Genomic DNA, 24199 nt, shown 5'->3' with positions numbered 1-24199 from the left:
TATGGTTTGGTCAATGGTATCGAAGGCGGTAGAGAAGAATGAGCGCTGGACATCCTTCCACATTCACTGTTCTTTTTAAGTCACCCAAAACTGACACAAGTGAAGACTCAGTTCCACAGAGGGGTCTGCAGCCTGTTTGGGCTGGGTCAAGAAGGTTGTTGGGTTCAGAAAGCAGGCAGAGCAGTTTATATGAGGTGCATTCGAGGAGTTTGACAATGAAGCGGGTGTCGGAAATAGGCCGGCAGTTCTGCGGAATGAGTGGGTTGAGCAAGGGTTTTTCCAGGAACGGATTGATATATGAACTTTCTATGGATGTTATTTATTGACTAAATTATGCGATGGATTGATGGGAATGTGTACATACAAAACTGATTTTGGCTACAAGTATAATATAATAAATAAATATAGGATGTTTTGAAGGCTTTTGGGAAGATTTCTGAGTAGAGGGGCCAGTGAAGGATTAACTGTGCAATGCTGTCTGCATAGGTTGTATATAATAAATGTCTATTTTTAAAAGGCTGAGATCCTACTGATATTCTTTTAATAACTTAAGTGCATACATGTTTTCGGGAACCAAGGTATTCTGTGAGGTCTTTGTATTAAACTACAGCCCTCCTCCCTCTTTAGATTAAGACTGGGTGCTCGCCACTCTACCATAACCTTCAGTAGATCAGGCTGATCCTAAGGAGGTGTAACACTGTACACACAAGGTGGGATTCCAAAGTCCTGTCGCAGACCGTGACTTTGGAAAAATCCCCTGAAAAGGAACCGTGGAGATGCCAGAGTTGAGATGCAGGGGCACTAGGTACAAGGAGTTTGGTGTAGTCTAGGCAAGAGAGGACAGTGATCGTGTTTGTGGCAACTGTGAGGGTAGGAGAGTTTGAGGAAGATGCATCTGAGAATGCGTAGGTGTAGAAAGCATGATATTGACAGGGTTAATGTGCAGCGAAAGTGTGGGATCAGCATCTGTTAGAAGGATTTTCCTTCTTTAGTGAAATCCTCAGCACTTTGTAAGTCCCCCAGCATTTTTGCTGGTCTATTGCATTTTTTGGACTGATTCTCCTGAGTGGGCACCTTATTCCACAATCGCTCATCCTTACTCAGACCTTGGGAACCCTTTTTACCTCTTTTTTGGTACTTTTTAAATGGCGTTCTGGTTCCTTCTAACTTTTCTGGCATCTATCCTTTCCTATTGCAGCATACAGCACTTTCTGTGCAGCGCTGCTGGGAGTTCCTAGAGCTTCCATTTTTATTCACCTGTTCCCAGGGCAAAGGAACACCCTTTTGCCGCCTCCTTTCCCCCCGCCCACCACTTATGTTATTTTTTGTGATCAGCACACCCACCTTCACTGAAGTGGTGTGGGGGAACAATGTCTGCCCCTTCGCGCCGCTCAATTACGGTTGGGTTACTGTCACAAGATCATCAAACAGGCTGGTGGCAGTGTACCTTTTTATACAACTTTTTGTGGACTTCACAGCTGCAGTAAGGGACTCAAGGGTCACCATTTGCCTAAAGCGATGGCTGTAAGTTAAGGCCCGTGTTTGATGACTTGTGCTACCTTGAGCCTTCTTATACCAGCTGGTTGAGAGAGGTCTTGAAGGGTCTTGGCGGCCTTCCCTTGGAAAGCCTGCAAAGACTCAAAAGTGCCTGAGTGGACAAAGTGGGGGAGGTGACCAAAACTCCCCAGGACTTTCTCCTGCAGTGTTCCTGCCTGGAACCAGTTCGCACTGGGAGGCTGGCAGTCCTCATTGGACAGCCACCCCCACCCCCCCCAATTTTGAATGGTGATTGGTGGACTCAGCCAGTGTTTCTGGATAAACCCCAGGGTCCTGGCGCTGAAACTCAGAATCAATCACTGGAACCAAAAGTCCAACAAAGAAGAATTACATGCCCAGCCACTTCCAGCAAACATCAGAGCCGTCTGAGTAACCACTGCAGTTCTGACCTCAACTTAAGTGAGACAGGGAAGCCCTGAAGCAGACTACCTCCTCCCTTGTACTAATGATCCTAACCGGCCCCATGGCAGACTGCATTTTGCGCGTTCCCTGGAAGAGCTGTTACCTCCATGGCCTGCAATTGACCAATACCTGGGCTCCTTTGCCATTTTGCAGTGCAACGCCTTTCAAAGCACGGTTTCATTTGAAACTTTGCAGGTATCCTTCTGTAAATCCAGAGACTGGACCCTGCGCCTGAAAGTCCCCTTAGCCGAGACAAGGACCGAAGCAAAGTCTACCACACATGAAGCGTCCTTCAACAGAGCCTTGAAAAGCATGCCAATGAGCCACTACTGCAAAGATTCTCTGCTGGGCATCCGACCACACGAGAGCAACCGGCAGATCCACTCCAAGTTCTTCTTTCCTGTCGCCAACAATGAGAAACCCGAACCGGGGTGTGCTGTCGCCCATAGGAAATTAAAAGGTAATTTATGAAAATGCATATGTACCAGTTCAGGAAGTTTTTATGAGGCATGACCTGTTATCTTGAGAAGAGGAATGCTTTGACAATTAGAAACATTCTTAAGAAAAAATAGATCCAAGCCTCGCAGCTGGCAGAATTAGGTTGTAAGGCCTACAGAAGTGTAAGCACAGAAATTGAATTTTCAAAACCAGGAGTATGAAAGTGCAGTGAACGAAGACAGGAGTACACACAATCTAATCACATGACCAGGATTGGTAAGCAGTTTATTGTGCACAGGAGTCCTCACCCCCTGTTGCTAGATTGGGCCTTTTATTTAATGTATTTATTTTTTCATTTGTATAGCGCACACAAGCCCTCAGGCATCAGGGCACTGAGGAGAACCAGTTACAAGAGGCCCTTAGGCACGCTAGGTAGTAAACATAGTTAGTGTTACATACAGTCATAGAAGTAAATATGTTATAATCATAGGAATACATGCATGAGGCTACAGGTGTCGGCATGCGGTCGGATGCATGAATCAAGGAGGGTTAATTGAAGAGCCATGTTTGGAGGGCTTTGTGGAAATCCCCGTAGGAGTCTTCTGATCTGAGCTTGAGTGGGAGGGAGTTCCATTGCTTCGCTGCTACGACTAGGAAGCTTCAGCCAACTGCTTTGGCACTTTTGAATGTTGAACTAGTATTTGTGCGTATGGTGTTCTAACGGGCCTGGTTGAGTTTCGATTTGGAGAATCTTTGGGAAAGCTAGGGCGGTGCTGACTTGTAAATGTATCTATGGGTGATGGTTAGGGTCTTGAAAAGTATTCTTTCCTGGAATGGCAGCTCTTAGGCATTATTTTAAATGGTTTTACAGTTTTTTAGATCATCGGCTGAAGTGCCGGCATATAGAGCATTGCAGTAGTCTACCCTTGCGCCCACCACGGTGCAAGCGATCGTCAGGCAGTGTTTGGTGATAGGAAGGGTCTTGAGGCGTTTGGGTGAGTATGCAGCTGAGGAGGCGATGGAGTTGACTTGTCTGGTTAGTGGCACCCAAATAGACTCCAAGGGTTTTGACAGAAGGCGAGATTGGGATGCCATCGATGACGAAGGTCAAGTATTCAGGGGTTCAGTTTATTTAGTGTTGTTGTGTGCCCTATGATAAGCAGCTCCATTTTTGTCATAGTTCAGGCGGAGGCCATCCATGCTTGAATGATGGCGAAGGTTGAGTTTAGCATGGCACGTTTCCTGAATATGTGCCAGTAAGAGGGAGGAAAATTTATGTCTCACCTGTATAGTTTGTGTATGCAATATCAAGGGAGTCTAGGAGGTCAAAGAAGGGCTTTGTGAAGATGTTAGAGGGTGGGGGAAGACACAAGAGCCTTGGGAGACCCTGCAGTTGATTGGTGAGGGTGTCGCACTAGCTTTCTCTGAGAAGACTTTCATTCTTCTACCTTCTAGGAAGATAGTGATCCATGACATCACTTATGTTGAGAGGGATGCTGCTTGGGTGAGGTGTCAGCATAGTATCCTGTGGTCAACTAAGTCAAAAGCTGCGGATAGATCTAGTAACAAAGTGGGCAAGTTTACCTTTGTCCCTGATGTCATCCATCTGATTTTTTAAGTCAAGGAGGGCAGATTCGGTTCCATGCCCTTGGCGGAATCCGTATTGGCAGATTCAAAGTGTCTGGTTTGCTTCGAGGTGCCGCTGTATTTGGACATAGGCTGCTCCGTCAAGTATTTTTAGCACGTAGGGGACAGTCGTAATGGGGCAATAGTTGTTGGGAGATGTTGGGTCAAGGGTTGTTTTTTTTTTAGGAGTGGTAAGACCCATGCTTCTTTGAGGCCGGCAGTTACCACACTTGAGGTGAAGGAAGAGCTTATGTCTGCCGTGATAAACGGGGCCAGAGTTTCAGCATAGTCTTTGATCAGGGGGGCTGGGCATATGTCTTTTGAATTTTGAGGGTTTTAGGCTTTTCAGGATGTGCAGGGTTTCTTGGGCGGAGATTGTGTTAAATCTAAATAATGGTGGGGCTTTGAGTGGGGCAGAGTGGAGGTTCCCAGAGACAGTGTCTGTATCAGTCAGGGTAGTTTGTTTGGTGTGGCTCAGGGTGGCTTGTTTGTCGATAATTATTTTGGGGAGTAAGCTGATTTTTTTCAGCATGTCACTCTGGAGGCTGTCGCACCAGGCACGGTCTTTAGTAACCGGGGATGGAGGGGTGATCGCAGCTTCGAGTTCCTTAAGGATGGAGAATCATTTTCTGGTAATAGCAACTGCGTTGGCAATTCTGGAGTTGAACGTATTGGCTTTGATGAATCTATTGTTTGGACAAGTTTATGAACTCTTGTTTGAGTGTGTCGGAAGGCAGGTTTCTCCAGGAGATTTCTGGTGGTCTCTTTTTTGCTCTAAGTTCTGTGAGGTCCTGGGTATACCAGGAATTAGTGTGCGCTAGTGATTTAGCTTTTTCGGAGCTAGTGAGGCAATCAATTCTATAGCATTTGCTAGTGTTTTAGTGATTAGGTCCACAAGACTGTGTCGAAACTGACAGATGTCTGGATTGCGGTCATCCAGAAAAGGCAGGAGATTCGCTCTAGTTAGCTTACGGACACTGCGGGCTAGGGAGGGGGCATCGTATTGATCGGTGTTTTGGTTTGTCGACCGAGGGGGATGGTGAACAGGATATGGTGGTCCGACCATGGGCATGGGGTATTTGATGTGACAGCGATGTGGCTGTTTAGGTCAGCTATCCAGTCTAAGGAGCGCCCTTTGTTGTGTGTTGGGCTATGGATTCAATGACTAAAGCCAATGGGGGATAGTGAATTAGCCAGTGGAGTGGCTAGTAAGTCATTAGGGTCGTTAAGGCAAAAGTTCTTCTTTTCCCCCAGGAGGAGTACTTGTGAGGATGGTTCTGTGGTGTTCTCTTGTAGGATTTGAAGAAGGTCATCAAATGTGATGAAGGGGCCGGGAGGGCGGTAGACTAGGTGGGTGGTGATTGTGCTAGAAGGAAATATGGGATTTTTAGGGATAGGATGTCCCAGTTATTGTTCAGAGAGGTGTTTGCTTGTCTAATGTGTAGGTGCTCTTTACTGATAACAGCGACTCGCCACCTTTGGTGTTCAATCTGTCACTCATGAGGATAGTGTAGCCTGGTGGTGTGTCAAGGGAGAGAGCTGGCCCTGCAGCAGCATGGAGCCATGTTTCTGTGATTGCAAGTGCATCTCAGTTATTGGCGGTTAGGAGGTCATGGATGTCAAGTGCGTGGGCTGGCAGGGATCAGGCATTGATAAGGGCTAGCTTGAGAGATGGGCTCTGGGGGGGTATCTGGTTCTCTGTTGTATGTGGGTGGGAGGGCAGGGTATCTGTGATAGTGGGGGGGGCGCACAGGCGTTGGCAGTGGGAGGACAGGTAGTCGCGGTAGGCAACCAGGCACTGTTAATGGGCATACATGCAGTAGGCAATAGGACATTAGCATAGGTCATGGCAATGGCATTGAGTTCATCACAGTTGGGCAGCCATTGACATAACGCATACAGGTAATGGTTATATAGGCACTAACACTGGTTGAGGCACTGCCATTGGGCAAGTAGGCATTAGTAGTAGGAGGCATAGGGCCCATCACAGTTGGGCAGGAAGGTATTAAGCTTAGGCATACAGACAGTAGGTGTGTGGGCAGTAACATAGGTCAAGGCACTGGTGTTGGGAAAACAGGCATTAGTAGAGGGGGGGCCGGAGATCGTGAGGGTCCTGCAGCCATATGCATTGGTAATACTATTACCGGCATTGGTGCATAGGCGCGAGGACATGTGAGACAGAGGTCATATGGGCGTTGATGGTGGGAGCGTGGCTGTGGGAGGGCATAGATTCCCAGATTTCTCACAAGGTAAAGAAGCATAAGGTGGGGGTTGTGCGTGAGTCAGGGGCAGGGTGCCTCTTTTCGTGCATCTTTGTAGGTGCAGAGTGCGGCGTGGGAGGCTTCTGCAGTTGATTCTGTAGTTGCGTAATCGAGTGGATACAGGGCTGCTGATGCCGGAGCTATGGGCAGAGAGACGTAGGTGGAGGGAGGGTTTGGAGGGGCAGGAGGTGGGTGTGATCGGTGAGCTGCTTGGGACGCTCAGGGTGTGGAAAATTTTCCACTGGGGCATGATGGGAGGCATGAAGGTGGAATATGGAGGCAGTGCAATTGCCATGCATAGAGTGAGAGAGAGTGCGATTACCACTTTCCCTATGCTGCAGGTGAGCGTACCGTATAAGTACGGCGGGCAGATATGGAGTGGCCATCTTGGCCTGTTGTAAGACTACGACTATTGTAAGCATGGCCTTTCCTTCCCTCAGGGTACTCCGTGGCGGTGCAGTGGAGGGCGAGGGGGGGCATGCTGCACCCACAGACTGGGTTTTTCGGGGTGGGTGTCGTAGGGGCCCTTGGGTTACCGGCTGTAGCCTCGGGTATGTTTGGGGATTTTACAAATCCATGGTGAAGTAGTTCAGCTTAGATTGCGTAACAAGGAGCATAGCGGGCAAGATCTGCGGCTCCATTCAGCGTCACCCAACACCTGTGGCGCACAACACTGCACCCTTGGCCTGCGCAGGCTTTGCCGCAGAGTGTCTGTGTGGGTTTTAACATGGCAGAAGCAAGCGTCGAACGCAGTGTAGAGGTAGATCGAGCAGCATGCTCTGAGGACCTGCGGCACGCAACATTGCACCCTTGGGCTGCGCAGGCTTTGCCGCAGAGGGTCCGGTGCATGGGTTATTTTTTTGTAACACTGTGGCAGCCCACCAGCATCGGGGTGAACATCTTGTACCCCAAAGTGGGGCGCAATATCAGAACTTCTTTCTTGCATCCAAATTCTGAGGTTGCCCAGATGAGAATGTGTGGTTCACAGTTACAAACACTCCTTAGGGGGGAGTGTTGTGAACAATGAAATGTGCGTCGAGCATAATATGCATCATCTACTTGGCAATTACAGCATAGAATCATTTTATTACAGGCACATTTGTCAAGTATGAAGACCTGTGTTCTTTCCGATGTTGCCAGAATACTTCTTTTAGACAAAGCAGCCAAGAACTCTCAATGGTGCCATTTGTCCACTTCCCCAAAGCAGTCCATAACAGCCCTACACCTTAGTACAGTGTTGTCCAACTCCAGGCTTCGAGGCTGAAATCCCGACAGGTTTTCAGGATAGTCCTCATTAATATTCAAGAGGGGTGTCATGTTTCCAGCCCTCGAGGCTGGAGTTGAATAACAAGTCAGTCCCCAATGAGTCCGTCTCCATCTGTCCATCACAGGACTATATCCTTTTTAGTCCACCTACAGCACAGTGCTTTGTCGCAGTCCATCATTCAGTCATGGTCAGCCCTCATTCATGACTCCTTTGTCACTGTCCCCTTTTTTACAAAGACCTTCTCCTTTCTTCCAGTCAATCAGTCCTAGACCTTAGCCACAGTGCATCATAGATCACCCTTCACAGTCCATACACCCTTCACTTCATCAAAAGTCCTTCCTTTTCCTCACAGTCTTCCTCCGTCAGTCCATTGCAGTTGTCCAGCTCTGTCACAGTCCTTCTCATTCTTGCATCCCCCACAGGCACAGCTTCTTGGTCATATTCCAGCGCCCTCTCCATTGTGTGATCTAGATGTTGCCCTTTTCTCACTCCACATGTCCCTCTGCATTGCTATGTCTGTGCAAGCCATTAGCATGGCATCATTTGCACAAAGCAGAAGCAGAATGCCCGGACTTCCCATCATGCCCACTTCCTGTTACTGTCCAACCAGAAGCCCCTCTAAATCATTTTGAAACAGGCTAAATGCACCCACTTTCTACAAATTCTGTTTTCTTTCATCTCACTGGCACGTGTGTTGCTGATCCGGATGGAAATAGCGCAAGAGAAGGCTACAAAAGACTTAAGGCTGACTGGAGAGTTAGAATACGAGTGAAAGCCTAAAATGTGACAATGTGTGAGAATTCTGTTCAGTTGCGCTAAAACCCCTAGCCACCATAGCATGTAGCTGGAGCTGCATATGGTATTTCGACATTTTTCAACAAGCTGCTTCATTTGGCGAAACGGTTTGAGACATAAATGGAACCTATGCTCTGCTATTAAAGTGTGAGACTTGCAAGCGTGAATCGAGCAGAGCTCTACGCATTACTGCTGCGCAGTGGGCATATGGCTTTCTCACTATAGGATTGTCCTTACTAGAGCGCTAACTAGCATGTTTGCATGGCTCTTTATACCCTCCTGGCATGGGCAGGACCGGTGACAGATGTGTGTATAGCACAATATTAGTATCTTGGTGCAATCACTTATCAAGCAGTACATCCTTTCCTACGCTACACATGGTCTCACCCTGTTTGTCTGCATTCCATTTCTGAGCAATACACCTCTACTTTTTGTCCCTGTACCAATTGTATGGTTACTGGCTACACCATTCTTCTTGCAAATCATGTACAGTTGTAAACCTGACGCTGGGGAAGGGATCACCAGCTCTTTATGGGTGCTTGTAGCAGACAGTGTAAATTGCAGGATCCATTCCCCAAACGAAGATCTATGAATGCAAGGAGTATTTAGTCTGCTAGTAGAGACCAAGATAACTTAATAGTTGTATAATGTACAGCACTTCAGCTTGCATGTTTTGTGAACTGGACTAATTTGTTATGGTCCAAGACAAATTCACGCCTAGAAATGTAAAAATCCCATGAACTGCAAAAAGCTGAATCTACTGGCTTTGTGAATGCTCATTTTAATAGCTTATTTTGCTGAGAATACACACCATTTTGTCTCAAAATAGCCTTGCTTCTTGAAAAGTCTTCTGCTTCGATTAAAAACAAAGACCAGTTTCTTCTGCGAGCTTCAAGGCAATGTACATTTTTGCGTGCTGGACACCAAATTGGTATGTAGTGCTGTTGAACCCGCACACGTGCTACAGTATGCACAAACACTAATTAATAGGAAAACGGGTGTAGAGCCTGTAGCCTAGTCCTCTGGCCCCTCACACAGTCTGCCGGGACACCAGTACACCTTGCACAGTCAATACATGCACCCCAAAGAAGAAGAATGGACCATCAAGGTGAGTGACATTCCTGCAGAACACATGCAATGACAACATAAGCTTCCAAATACCTGCCCACGCCGCCTCTGGGGGTGGTGGGGCGAGGGTCCGTGGCCTCTGCTCTCATTCTGCTCCTTTAACCATAAAAAAGAAACCAGAGCAACTTAACCCCCTTCAAGATATGTCCTGCCCCCCCCCCCACACCCCTCCTGCTGGGCTTGCAGCCATCAGCAATGGCAGGTTTGGATCTTGCAAACGTGCACAGGACAAGGCAACCGTCACCAAGGGACAGCACTAGATCTGTCTAGGATATGCAGGTTATAGCTATTAATATTACCATTTTCTTGGAAGAATGGAGATTCCGTAAAAAGGCATCCTATTCTAAACAAGGTAGCGCACTGGTGCTCCGTTAAGAGCGACTTTTCTAGTGGGCACCTGGATAGAAGTAAGGCTGCGAATTACATCAGGATATCATGACAGAACGATCACAAATACCGACATCCAGAGAGGATACTTACAGTGAATACACCTACGCAGGCTGTTCCAAAGCAAAGAAATGCGGAATTCTGCACATATGCACGGTTTTTCAGAGCTGGGTATGCATGTGTCTATATAAAGCACAATCAAACTAATTCGCAAAGCAGGACCCACCAAACCTACCAGTCTTTGCTGTTCTACATTGAAAAATAGGAACCACACAAGACATGTTAGATTTACTTCGTTTCTATGGTTTTAAATGAACCAAAATGTACATGTTCTTTAGGGTCTTACAAATATTATTCTAAAGGATCAGAATTCATTCAAAATGTACCAAATACTTCTTTTGCTTTGTTGAGTCTCCAATCAGAGCACCACACACAAAGCCTAAATGTAGCGTAAATGTGCGGGGCAGAAAACAAAGTTAAATCGCAGCATGCACATACCACACCAGCTTGATTAATGCGGACTGCCCAAATGCAGGCCTCCAAATGTTCACATACATTTGGACAGAACAAGTACAATGAGCATGGTAGCGTTTAACTCTAAAAACGAACAAAAGGTTAATGTGAACACGTAAACACTGATTGCACCAAAAAAGCAGACATAACTTTCATCCCTTATTAGTACAAGAAAGATTAGTTGCATATCAGACACCAAAAAACTGGTGCACGATAGTTCCAATATTACCAACAAAATGCATTCCACTGGAATACCATTCTGTTTTAAATTTTCAGATGTGTGCCTCACCCAATGGCGTTGTACACCGACATTTTGATTCCCTGACTTTATTTTAAAGTTTTGCTCTTTTACAGAATTTAAAACCGATTTAGACAACTAAAATTGATGCTGTACAGGGAATACTCCTTGCCTTATGCAAGAGAAGCTTAAACAGTGTGCAATTCCTGCCTGCAAAGTAAAAGTTAAATAACACATTTATTTTAGCAGTCTCATTTCTAGCACAATGTGCATTGAACAAAGTATGGCCCTTCCACAAATTTGGTTTGAAACTTGAATAGGAATTCTGAAATTCGAGAAATGTAGCATTATACCCAAAATGTGCAGGATTAAACATAAAACATTTAGCCGATATTTTAGTAGTGCAGTGTGGTTTCACTGAACACCTATTCAAAATGTAACATCATTGTAAAATTAACTATTCGAGACCCTTGAACTTTTGGTACAAGGCTAAGAACATTTTTAACAAAATGCTTTTCTTAAAAACCCAACAAAAGGAAGATTTTTGCACTTGACCGCGGTCACTGAAGTCCACAAAGTTCTATGTATAAATCAGTGTCCCATTAACATAAAATGCATGATCGAATTGTTATTTCTTTCTGTATCTTAACAGTCTTCAGACCAGGGGGACCATTCCCAGAAAAGAGGCAATGCTTTTCAAGTCAGACTGAAAAGACAACTTGAGATTATTTTGTCCAAGTGAATCAGTGGTTTTACACTGAAATCAAAAGTTGGCGGGTTTAGCGGTTTGCAGCATCAGCCTGACGGGGCCAGCCCTCCTCTTCCACACCAGAATCATATTCTTCTGCAGGCGTTTCTTCTGCAGGGGCCCTGAAATGGAAAGAGCTTCATCTTAAGAACATTTCCACAAAGAATTGCAAGTGCAAGCACAGCCATTTCATGACACTAAAAACATGAGTGTACTGGGAAACATGTATTTTGGTAAATGTGTTGTAAAAGAAAAGAAATGGAGTGCACAGTGGTTTTAAAGCACATGTCTGCATACAGATCGTAATGTTCAAGGTCATTTGCATATCTCAGAAAATGTCCAACTGCTTGTGTTACACTGAGAAGAATTTCAATTATTTGGCAAGGCAGCAATCATGATCTAGTCAGAGTATGAAGACAATGTACAGCACTTCAAGCTCATGTGGATGCTAAGTGAGGCGGAGAAGACAGCCAAGTACTACTGATCAAACTATCTGAAAACAACCCAACTGTGGAGATCAGAGATTGCCTGCAGTCCTCAAAAGGATGCAATTAGGATCTTCTGCTCCATGGACGAATTAAAAATACGCTTTACCTTGAAACAATGGCGGAAAGGAGTGATCATCACAGTTGTGACTTTAGTGCAACGACTTTTGCATGCCCTGCTAGGTGCGGTAAAACATCTACAACACATTCTTACAATGGAAGCACCACATGCCCCAATGCAACGGATGAGAGGGTGTGCATAGTTACCTGATAAATCTAGGCTCCTTCTTGCCTTCCACAACTTCACGATCCACTTCCACGCATACAATGTCGGAGTTTGGTACCTCAAACATTGGTTCCAGTAACAGCTTCTCCTATAAGGCCAAATAACACGTTAGAGACACTAGACTTTAAAACCGGATATTCTGTCAACAGAAGTCATATTGGGCTCTTTAACCATCAGCATCCTGTCATTCATTCTGGTTAAGATCATTGAAGGAAAATGGCATTAAGAAAATCGTAATATCAAGAGTTAATTCACTCCCTTCCATTGTCCTCATTAGCACACCCACTGCTAATATCAGAAGCAACATATTGCAGGACTAGATTAACAAGAACATTTGGAGCATGTTGGTAAAAACATAGCGTTTGTTGCCTTGACTCTTCATTGCTATACTAGAAACCATGTGACACAGATAACCGAATTAGATGGGAGAAAAATAGGGCAGCCTCAATGTGCCACCCATCTGTCCCAGTTCACAACATCTCTATCTGTTAATGTTCCAAGCATTTAATTGTTTTTTTATAACGCACCCAATACCATAACGGAGTTCGGTTTCCAAGCGTGGATCCGGGATTCGAACCTCTGTTGCTCTGCGTGGTCTTGCTTCCAAGACCAGCGTGTTGCCCCTGTGCTACCATCTGCATAAATGCAACACAGTGGTGACAATGAAAAAAGCTCACAGGAATGTTGGGGTTCTGTCCGATAGCAGCACCAGAATGATGGGGAGAGAGGTGGATTCTAAATTTGCTCAGCTGCCTTACTGCTGCTCTCATGTCATCAAGGAAATGCCAAGCACATCCAATGGAGAAATCTTGATTTAGAAATATTCCAGTAATTGGCGGCTGATAAATTAGGTCCCTGTGTGTACCTCTTTGGCTCTCAGTATGTAGTCATTGAACCACATTTAGTATCATTCTAGACACTGGGGTAAGGAACAATAATTCAAGACATGCCTGCTCAAGCTGCCTCTAGAGAATGCCTGCTCCTGTTGCTCACATCATTACAGTAAATCTTCCATGAAATCTACCATAACATACCTCCTCGACAACAAAGGGTGCAAGGTCAGCCTTTGTCGCCAGTGATCTTGTTATAATTGTTCATGTAGTTCGGAATGCCCCGTGGGGCAAAAGAGTTTTAATTTTGCAACAAAGTCTAAAGGAAATTAAATTAGAATCCCCTGCAATACATATTACAAATGGAGAGAAAGTTCATTTTTGTACTCGTGATCCTGCCAAACCATGAAAGCCCTACAACATTTCATCTTCTCCAGGTGCCACAGGTTGAGTGAGTATGTGGCTTTGTACAGTTACGGGAATCAATGAAATACATTGAGATACAGATTTCTACCTAGTTGAACTCTAACATGTTTCAGTGCACGCATCTGATCGTCCTGCTCAGATTTTCATGCCTAGTTTTCAAAATGGGTATGAATTTTACAAGTTATAATTGCTAGAACGTGCAACCGGGTCCTCGCAAAATACAAATACTGTCAGCAAAAATTGCTATTTTATGGGCTCTGTCTTTAATAATTGGGTCTTTGTAGAATGGTTGTCCCTTATAATTTGAAAGTAATTCCAGGGACGGATCAAATGTAACAGGTAAATCAGACCCCCTTCTTAGGTACAGAGTGCCCCGGGGAACATGCTTATCTGTCCAATTCACTCACCAAAACAGTAAAATGTACTCGCCGTAGAAACAAGTGCACTCCTAGGCCACAGTCTCACTTTGCCCATTCTCATGGGAGTACCAGCCCATGGGGACAGGTGCCATTTATTCAGAAAAAAAGAAATAGTCAATCAATCCAATGGGTTCTTAATGGCGAAAGGCATGTGTGTGTTACACCACTTCAAGCCTCGACCCGCCAGTCCTTTTCCATCCACGCAGGCCGTACCAGACTCAAAGCCTATTAGTGTGGCGAAGGTGGGAAGGCGTTCGGGGGGAAGGTGGATTCTAGACGAGAAGTGCAGTAGTCACTACAAGGAAGACCTCTTACTTACTGCTACATCCCATCACTGTTCCTCCATACTTGTGGGAGACACAAACAAGCAAGCCATAAAGGGAGGTGGTTCTAGCTGATCTAACCAAAGAGATTCTGCAGTGCATGTTAATAAAACAGAGAACCTGCTCAAAAGCTAGCGCCTAGACAGTAATGCCGAATGCAGAAGACAAAGCCCAAGCAGCAGTCCGGGCTATGACCTAAGACACTTAGGAGTGAAAGTCCTCTGAAGCTGCCTTGACCCTTAAAACATGGGCGTGAAGAACCTATGGGTTCTGAAACAGGGAGATCTTTGAAATGCAGCAAATGATCCACCTAGATACAGTGATCTTTGGAAGCCATCTATCCACTGGAGGAACTGTCAACGTCTTCCTTGGGAGGGAAACCGACTAGTCCTGTCAAGATAAAACTTGAGGGCCCAGCAAAACACAGATTATGGAGGACCATCTCTGCATCAGATGTAGGATTTGGGGGGGAAAAAAGTGGGCAAGGAGAACTCTTGGTTGATAACGAAATGTGTAACCACTGTAGGGTTGAAGGAAAGATGGGTGCACATGTGCACCTTATCCTATGGAATCCCGTGAAGGTTTCAGAACAAAGGGCCTGCAACTTGGTGACCCTGAACGCTGACATTAAAAGCTACAGGAAACGCTGTGTTCCATGAGACTTAGCTACTACTGCATTCACCGTAGGCTTGAAGGGTTTGTGCGCTGAGAATCACATGGATATTGAGCCCACACAGGAGGAAAAAGCCTGCACAGGCGTTGGCGTGGCACTTTTAGTGCCAGATTGGAGAGTGAGAACAAGGCAGTCTCAGTGTTCCTGCATGCACCCAAGACTGTCAGGAAAGTCGGACACGAATCAATGGAAATGCCAGCTTTGGTAAGGTACAAGAAAAGGGAGAAGATAGAATCCAGAGGGGACAACAGTCGAGACACCAATAACAGAATCTGACTACTTACTTTTGTAACTTACGTGGAAACGTTCCTTGCTTCCTCCATGGACAGGCCAAGGATAAGATGCTCAGGCAACAGGCAGACAAGCGTAGAGATTAAGGGAAAGGGTGAAGGACTTTCCCCTGCGACACAAAGTCATGCCTCTGAGGCAGCAAAAGAAACTGAGCGTTCCCCACTCCCCTCCTCCCCCAGATGCCTGAAAATAAGAACATGAACAGCCATCAAACGAATACCAGGATCATTCAGCAGGGTCCCGAGGTCAAGAATTTCCATGATTTCCTGATGTATTGTTTGAGATGAAAAGGTGGAAACATGTAAATGAAGAAGCCCTCCCAAGGAATCAAGAGGGTGTGCATTAACACTACAACCCCCCCGCCCTCCCGTCCCCCACCAACCTCCCCAAGAGACCGGGGTCCAGGCAAAGTATACACACAACAATGTTCTTGTATGACCCAAAGACTCCACCACAGACAGGTGGCAGGCAGGGCACCAAATGGAAACAAATATCCTGCAACACATGGAGGTGGAGTTCCCACTCGTTGGTCAAGGTCTCCAACCCTCATGTTTGATTCTCCCGTAAGGTGGATGACTTGCAATCGAATCTCTCGAGAGGTGGCCCACTCCCTAACTTCTACTGCCACCATCTTGGGAAGAGGTGACTTGGTCCCAACCAGTTTGCTTATATAAAAAAGGATTCCCTCGTCTTGGTTAACAGCAACATTGAAAGGCCTGCATTAATGGACAGAAAGGACTTGTGCTTTGAAGATCGCCTACAGTTCCAGTACATTTATATGAAGGAGATTATTGAAGTCCCCGGATTTCGTGATTCTGAATATCTCCCTGGGTGGTTCCAGAACCCAGAAGGGAAGAAACGGTCACTGAAGGGAGAAGATGCTAACAAGCAAGATGGCCTGGCCAGACTACCACCTCGAAGACAGATGTAGGAAGTCCAGAATGGAAATGGTGGTGAAATGGGGATGATCCTGTGACGACATGAGGGCTGGATTGCATGACTTTATTTTATTTTTAAGTAATGAGGCAGTGAATTATTTTTCTGACACAGGTACGCAAATCAGCCCCCCCCGCTCATAATGCTCCATGCCAAAATTATAGTGCACCCATGTGCCTTTGCTGAGGGAGTGATTTTAAATACCCATTCAGTAGAGACCATATCTTAGCATTTTTTCCCCTTGAGTAATTCTTTTCATTTAACAGACAGCCATTCTAGGCTCAATGTATTTTGTTTATTTTAAAAACATATTAAAAACTTGAAATTGATCGGTATCATCTCCAGAAGCAGGGTCTTCCCTGAAATGCATCGAGTTTGAAACTTAACATACTAATGAATTGCTAAACAATTTACAACTTAAAACACTAACATAACCTGCACTCTTCAGACCCTTTACGTAAAGTGTACTTAATTTATTAATATCTTGGAATATATATTTTTATATACAAATGATTTACTAGTTATCCCTTTTTTTACAGAGAATTTTTAGCTGTCATTCTTTCACAGTAATACCCCTAGCCTGCAGTGGCAGCAGGGCAGGTTCAAAGTTTATGTGTATTCCTTAATACAGCTGGAAAGCAAATCTCCAACAGGCAGAGGTGGATTTTTTGTTTTTTTTTTAATCATTTGCACTGCCGATTCAAATTATAATTGTGTATACTAGTCAGCATGGTGGCATGTTAAAATTAATAAATATAATCTATGCATGGTTATGGAATACTCACCGATAGGGTGTCACAATTACATAGCCACAGCAATTGGTGATATAGTGTCAGCTTGTTGAGCACTGCTCAGCTAGGACAGGGGTGGTGTGCATTAACTGCCTCCAGGGTGTCTCCACAAAAGCCACGTAGGACAATAGCCAAGAAGCTGCCTTTTGATCCTACTGCAGGAAGGCCAACACCTTTCTTCCAGGGCAAGAGACCACCCTCCCTGGGAGAGCTCGGGGAGCCGGTCCTTCAAAAACAGTCCCTGACGTGACAAAGCCACACACACCACAGTGATCTCGAGTCCCTTTGAAGTCAGTGGCATGGGAAGGGGATGGAGTTAGAGTAGACAAAGGGGAGAGGAGGTGGAGAGAGGAGTTACCATGGTGGTTTCCGCTAGGACTTTGTGCAACTTCCTACCCCCACCTCAGCTCCTGCAGACAAAGGCCTCTGGGTATGATATCAGATGGAAAGGTACACTTGTTGCAGCACCCTGAATTGGACCCTTAACAAAATTACTTTGGACCAATCCCTGGAGGCACTGAATTGTGCCTCATGGCAACCAAGACGTCCAGGAGCAGCTGGAATCCTGTTTTGCCTTGAGACATGTTTGAACTGGTTTGCGCCTTACAGGACCCACAGTGCTGGTTTCGGTGCAGTTGTTTTTTTAAAAATCGAACTGCTGACAAGCTCTTCAAGCCACTAGACGCAGGATTCACCCATTGAAGCAGACTACCTCAACTCAAAATGAGTACAGGCTCAACTCCGTAGAACTGTCTGCTGGAAGCCACTAACTCAGTGTTCAATTGAACGTAGAGTACTCTGGAGACACATTGTTTCAGTGCTGACAACACTCCAACACCAACTCGATCCAACAGGAGCCACATCTCGAACCAACTCAATACAGACTTGCCACTGGGAACGCACAACTGTACTGTCCCAACACTGGCTAGAGTAGCCTCAAAGACCAGATACAAAAAGGTATTTGAAAAGGCCCTGTCACTAATACATCCCAAAGGACCATAAAGACTCAAGCCCCCTTTCTTGCCTTTTAAATTACATGTTTTAACCCTGAGACTGCTCCTGAAATCCTTTTTCTGAACATCCCTGCTCATCCACCCAGAGTGCCCTTTCTTCTCAAGGTCTTCATTCTCTGTTTCCATTACAAGGTTGGGTCTTAATTAGTTGTGCGTTTTGTTTTTATTTCTTAAAGTCCCTACATTGATTGAATCTTGGATGGACTTTTTTCTATTTTGAGGCCACCAGGCTATTATTGTGTTGGAACTGTATCAGCTCACAGCCCTCCTAGGCCCGCACTACCAAGAAGAGGGCAGTATACCTGCTGATCTGTTCCGGTTTCACCTTTTAGAATAGTGGGGCAGAGTGGGCCGTTTAGCCACTACTCATCCCTGTACCTCTAGCAAGCAGTAGTCATTTCGTCGCAGATCCCCCCCCCCCCTAGCTCCAGAGAGACAAAAAGGTATAGTTGAGCTACTCTCCTTTTAAGTGTTGCATGAGACAACAAGAGAACACAGGAAGTTATGAGCCCCATGAACCTCTGCAAGCATGAATGTGTGGTATAGTGACTTCAGAAGAAAGTAATGTCCTTATCAAGTACTGTCCCCTTGCACAGCATGGGTGTCCCAGCAAATCCCAATGAGAATCAGGCTCTCCAAAGCCATCAAACAATATTCCCCTAAATAGACTGACATGGTCCAGCTGGAGCAGCACCACCAGAAAGGTGGTCAGGTGGGAAGGGAGGCTGGTTAGGGGGCTGGCGAGAAAAACGGAAGAAAGCAAGAAAGGCACAGCAGGGGAAAGAAAGAGGGGGAAAAGGGTGTGAAAGATGGGAAGAAATGGTGAAAGGTAAGAAAGGTAATAGAATGGCACGGGAGAGGGAAGAGAAAGAACAAAAAGAAAGAGAAAGAGAGAAGGGGTCTCTTCCCAGGGGCTCAAACAAGCCAGTCATCTAGGGCAGGGTACAGATGGACGTTCGCAGCTGCGGGGAAGATGCAATCAGTGACATTGTGATGGAACTCTGGGGCATCTTGATGGAAAACTGAGTCTAAAGGTTAAAAATGACCATGACCTGTGATCATCAGGTCTTTGCTCCAGGAAAGGGCTTTTTGGGCATGTTTAGCTAATACAGATGGACATTTCTGCGTGAGTGCTAGTTCTCTTCCTAAGGATCTCATTATCCATGGAGAAGTGTAATAGGTCTGCTCCAGATGGCAGGTCAAAAACCTTATTCTGCACATCCAAGTTGATGTCAGTGACAATTAAGTATATTGAGGCAGATGCCTTCTCCCACCAGCTTAACCTTGTCCCCTTCATACTGGAGACTTTGGGGCCACCTGTTTGGCCTCAGGAAGTACAGTGTTGAGAAGGTTCTGCCATGAGAAACTGTTCAAACTTTGGCAGGTTCATAATGTATCAGAATTCACTTGGCTTAGATGCAGGAATGAGTACTGCTTGACCTTGTGACCCAAGCTCAGCAGAAATGTATGCCCTTTACGAATGAAAAAAGTGGAGGATACTGCAACTGCCTTTGAATTCAGAATTGAGGACGTCATCACAGAAAGCAAAGGTTGGGAGTGAGGCCAGACAGAGCTTCACAAAAGTGACTGACCTTTAACGCATATCCATCCTCCTTTTGAGGACAGAATCAGAGTGTGGCACTTGCCCCAGCTTCACAGCCTCAGCCAACATGTCTCTGCATGAGCAACCCCACCCCTGACTCATCTGCACTTCTAGCCACTGATACCTTACAGATGACTGCCGCCTCGCCCCTACAGCACTGGAATATTAGGGAATTCCAAAAGACCCAAATGTGGTTGTGCAACACCAAAAGCGAAGAGGGGAATTTCACATTAGTCATGTCTGATTTATTAGCATGTATGGGATGCATGGGTCAATGATAGAACTTCTGGCAGGGCCGGTGGGGACACAAGCATGTGGAGACTGTATGGGAACCAGTGGTAACGGTAGAACTGAGTAATATTTTTAATGGTCATCCTTACTTTTGTTCTTGATGCAGTCACAGAGTTTAAGCAAACTGGAGAACCAGAGTAAGGCTAGTGCCATAATCAAGGCAGGAATTAAGGTGTTTGCAGCTTTTAATCTGCAATGGAAGCAGCGAAAGAGGACATCTGTGAGATAGCGTGAGTTGGAAGTAGAAGGAGTTGATTAATCTGCTCACTTGTGATGTAAGCGATCACACTTGATAAATCAGTAATCTTTCATAGACCTGGTTTGGGTTGGACAGATGGCAAGGCCAGTGGCTAGAGATTCAGGATTTCTTTTCCCTTAAGGATTCCGTTTCAGTGACTTGGTGCATATCCAGAAAGAGGGCTGGGTTGTGTCGTAAGGCTGTATTTTCCCATCGAGCTCCAGCTCAACAGAGGTTTTCTACATACATGTAGGGGATTCTAAACGACCTGCTGGTCAGCCACTAGACAACCATCGCAGGTGAAGAATGAGGGGGGGGGGGGGCTGGGGCAGGAATAAGGCAGAGCCCCATAGAATGCTGCAAGTCATGGGCAGAAAAAAAGAACCAGGGCAACTTATCCTTTGGGTTATGTACGTAAGGAATGAGGCAAGTTAACGCAAAGCCATGTCATGGGGGTAGCTCTAGATTGAGCGAGTCCAGGAAGGTTGGAGTTGGATGGCATAAAAAGGCAGCCAAAAGGGTGCGATTTATAAATGCATTGATAACCTAGACGTCTGAATATACTTTTCACTGTAGTCAACGCCTCTAAGCCTGTCTGGGACTTTGAATGCAGAGGTCGGTGAGATTACGCAGGAGGGTAAAAGGCGGCCTTGAAGCCAGTCTTGATGCCACAAGGAATCACCTACAGCAACCCCTGTACAGCTATATGAATCTACAGTGATCCCTTAACTTCAAAATCACGCATCAAATCCGCTTTCTAAATAAAAAGGTAATTCAACATTAACCAAAGGAAAGGGCCGATGAAGCAGAGGGGATGTGTGACATGCACAGTGCAGGAGCCTCATGCGGTACGTGTCTAAAAAGGTAGGGTAAAATCCAACAGGATCCACAGAGTAGTAAATCTACATAAAAAAAGTTCAAGGGTAATTGTACAACTATTACATCAATTAACCATTTCCTAAGCAATATTTAATGTTGACTGGATTATGGCTGAAAAAATAAAGCTCATACTATCATTTAAGTAGAAACATAATTTTCTACTATTGTTATTCTCGGCACAAAACATACAGAATTCATTGGTCATGTATATACAGTAGGTTATGAAAAATGGCTAGTAACATTTGGTAAAATGACAATTTAGCTAAAATGAAGACTTTGTTCAAGCCCATTGTGACAATAGAAAACAAAAACAATCTTGCATAGAATATTTAACTACACATAGGTTTTTATAGACATTGGGAACCATTGTCAAAGAATAGACCTAAAAAGGTAACACAATTAGAATCCATGGACCCTGTACATATCCCATTATAACAGTGAGGCAATTACATTCCAGGACAAGGAATATACTGGTTAACTATAGTGTTGGTATGTATGAGCTACACATTACATTACTCCTGCCTTCTGTTATGTTTTGAGGATCTGCTAAACGCAAATGTTCACCCATATGTACCTTAACACGATCCAACACAAACATTTAGCACCACAGACAAGAGATCACAAGTATTGCGATTGTTTAGATATTGCATATTTAGAGAGAAGAACCCAATTATGCTCTGAAGGGCAGGGTCTATATTTTGCACCTGAAAGTTTGGTCATTTTTTGTACTCGGAGGGTGCAGGCAATTTATTTCAGGTCTTAGGTGTGAGGACAGAAAAAAATCATTATTTGGCTCACTTGAAAAAAGGGCACCACTGTGAACTGAGAGTGAAGTTCTCGAATACGGAGATAGCGCTCAATTCTATGAGGTCAAGGAGTTGGTGTGGGACTATATAGCACCCTTTGATTAGGCATTCATTTGGCCTTGCCTGACGGCTTTTACAACATTTGAATGTCCCCAGGATATTTAAAAACAGGAAGCCACCATTACGGAAAGAGTCAGCCAGACTGTACATATACATTTATTTATTTATTTTTTAAATGGAGGCAAAGGGGTTGAGCTATGTGGTACACCACAAGTCAGAGGTTTAAAAGCAGATGAAAAAGCACTCATGTTTATGGTTTGTTACGAAAGAGCTGATCCATTTCAATAACAGAGCTTGAAAATCCAATCTTTTTCCAACCAGTTAAGGAGGATTTGATAATGCGCTGTGTCAAATACTGCAGAAAGATCCAAAAGTATCAGAGTCCCAGTGTCCCCACCGTCTACTTCTTTTCAATATTGTGTTAACAAATTCTGGTCTGAAACTAGACTGAGCAGGGCCGAATAGTTCATGTTGCTCAACAAATCTTTAAACGTCGTTGATCACTATTCACTGCTATTGCTTCCCAAGATCAAGTAAATTGGGAGACGGGGTGGAAATTCCTGGAACCTCTGTGCTACGAAAAGCTTTCTTAGAAGCGGACAAATGACAGCTTTTTCCAGAGGTCTGGTTCTAGATTACAGAATTTCCAGACGAACTGAAAAGATTGCAGAGAATGTGAAAAACAGGTAACATTTCCTTTGCTACCTTTGGCAGAAGAAAACCATGTGGGGAGTGAAAACATGTGGAAGAAAGCAGGAAGTTTTGCTCTCTTCTAAAGATCCAATCAGAAAAACACTCGGGCTTCAGGTCACCTTCGCCAGTTTCAGTGGCACTTGGAGGAACAAATAAATTCAGCAAGAAGTGGAAAACTACCAAGATAATTTCTTAATCTTGTCAAATAAGTAGTTCATATATCAATATTTTCGATGGACTAGCAGTGTTACTTGAGGGGCACAGACCTCTATTAGTTGCAAAGAGCACCTTCGAGGAATTTAGAGGGGAATGTATGCTGTTGCCAACAGTTTCCTTTTCTATCTGTATCCAACGCATTATGTGTAAAGTAGTCTTCCAAATTAAATTTTACAAAGGTCTCCATTTGTTTACATATTCCTAAGGAATGTCAAAAGATTTAATTAGTGAACCCATTTTTTCTACTTGTGAACAACCTCTTTCTTACTAGCTTGTAGAGAGCTATAGATTCAACTATTCCAGGGATCATAATATTTGGAAAGGAAAGGATATCGGGATATGACGAGCAAAGGCAACAGGTAAGCTAGGATTGATTTTTCCTCTTCCTGCTTGCCAGGCTTAGCTGTCAACTTACTACTTCGATTTTCCTTTTGATTTCCAGGCTTAGCTGTCAAAAGTGCGCTTTTCAGATTTGACAATAATTAAGCAAAAAAAAGAAGAAAACCAAGTCGTGAGACCTGGAAAATGAAATGGAGTCTAAAATGTTGGACTCTGGAACAGAAGAAAAGATGTGGTCCAGCATCCAGCCTTCTTAATGAGTGGTACATATTACTAGTGCTGCAGGTCCAAGTTCATCAGGAGTTTTCAATAACTGGGTAGAATTGGGGTTAGAAATGTTTCAAATTATTAATTGAATTTACCGAGCAATACCAAGTGAGGGTCTAGTCTGAAGAAACTCTGCAAACATTTCCATTGTTAAGATTGTAAAAACTGAAATTGTATTCCTTTTAATTTTTTCAATGTAGTTTTCCTTTCCTCCATAACCGAAACAGTGCTTTAACTCATTGGCCGTGATGTTCATGAGTTATTAGATGGAAACCACCTACAGAAAATGGAACAAGATTGTCCCCTATAGATATTTTGCTTACATTTTAATGTGGGGGGTCTTTCGCGGCCCCTATTCACACAAATTCCTTATAGTTGGAGAGGAGATCTGAACAGTCTGATGCCTCATAGATCCATTGTCTGAATCCTATTTGGATGGTTAACCCGAAAGCCAACAAACATGCAAATCCTTTGTGCAAATATCATTAAGGCAGAGCATTATCCTTTTGAAACTCGTGGCATGGGAGAAGAAAAAAAAGGAGATGGCTTTTCTTTGTAGACTTATTGGGGTAAAGCATTTCTAATCTGTCAAAAATCTTCTCCAGGAGGCTTACTCACGGCAGAAGATTTGAGACAATGCTGTAAAGTAGGTTCTTATGTGGTAATCGAGATGTTATAGACAACTTCCAGGATCCTTCACCACTGACTTTGCTAGCTAGTGAAAAACTGTAAATCATCTGGGGAGCTACCCAAGAGTAACTATGCTCTACAAAGCATAGGCCAGAAACCTGCCTCCTGTAGTCTAGCCAGCAACTTGTTCACTGGTTTGGAAGGCTGCATATTTAACTTCCTGAAATGCTTGCAATAAAGTCGGATATGGATAACAAACAAAACTTACATCATAAATATCCATCTACCTGACAGAAAGCTGTTAGAGACTAGTGCACCGTAAGGGGTTAGCCATGGCCTCAGGA

At 44.6% G+C, this 24199-nt stretch overlaps 1 protein-coding gene across 2 annotated transcripts in view; it reads right to left on the bottom strand.

Moving 5' to 3' along the window:
• Positions 1 to 10143: 10143 nt before the first annotated feature.
• The window catches only part of CLPX (caseinolytic mitochondrial matrix peptidase chaperone subunit X), a 417306-nt gene continuing 403250 nt past the window's right edge, over positions 10144 to 24199 (bottom strand). For both annotated transcript variants that reach the window (XM_069625088.1, XM_069625087.1), the window contains 2 exons: positions 12113 to 12219; positions 10144 to 11482 (listed from right to left, as the gene is read on the bottom strand). In XM_069625088.1, the coding sequence (XP_069481189.1) occupies positions 11392 to 11482; positions 12113 to 12219 (198 nt within the window). In that variant the 3' untranslated portion in view covers positions 10144 to 11391. The remainder of the gene's footprint in view (positions 11483 to 12112; positions 12220 to 24199) is intronic.

The sequence above is a fragment of the Ambystoma mexicanum genome, chromosome 11 (genome assembly GCF_040938575.1).
Source record: "Ambystoma mexicanum isolate Mex_15411 chromosome 11, UKY_AmexF1_1, whole genome shotgun sequence".
NCBI lineage: Eukaryota > Metazoa > Chordata > Amphibia > Caudata > Ambystomatidae > Ambystoma > Ambystoma mexicanum.
Note: the sequence above shows the minus strand (reverse complement) of the source record. Positions and strands in the feature narration are given on the sequence as shown.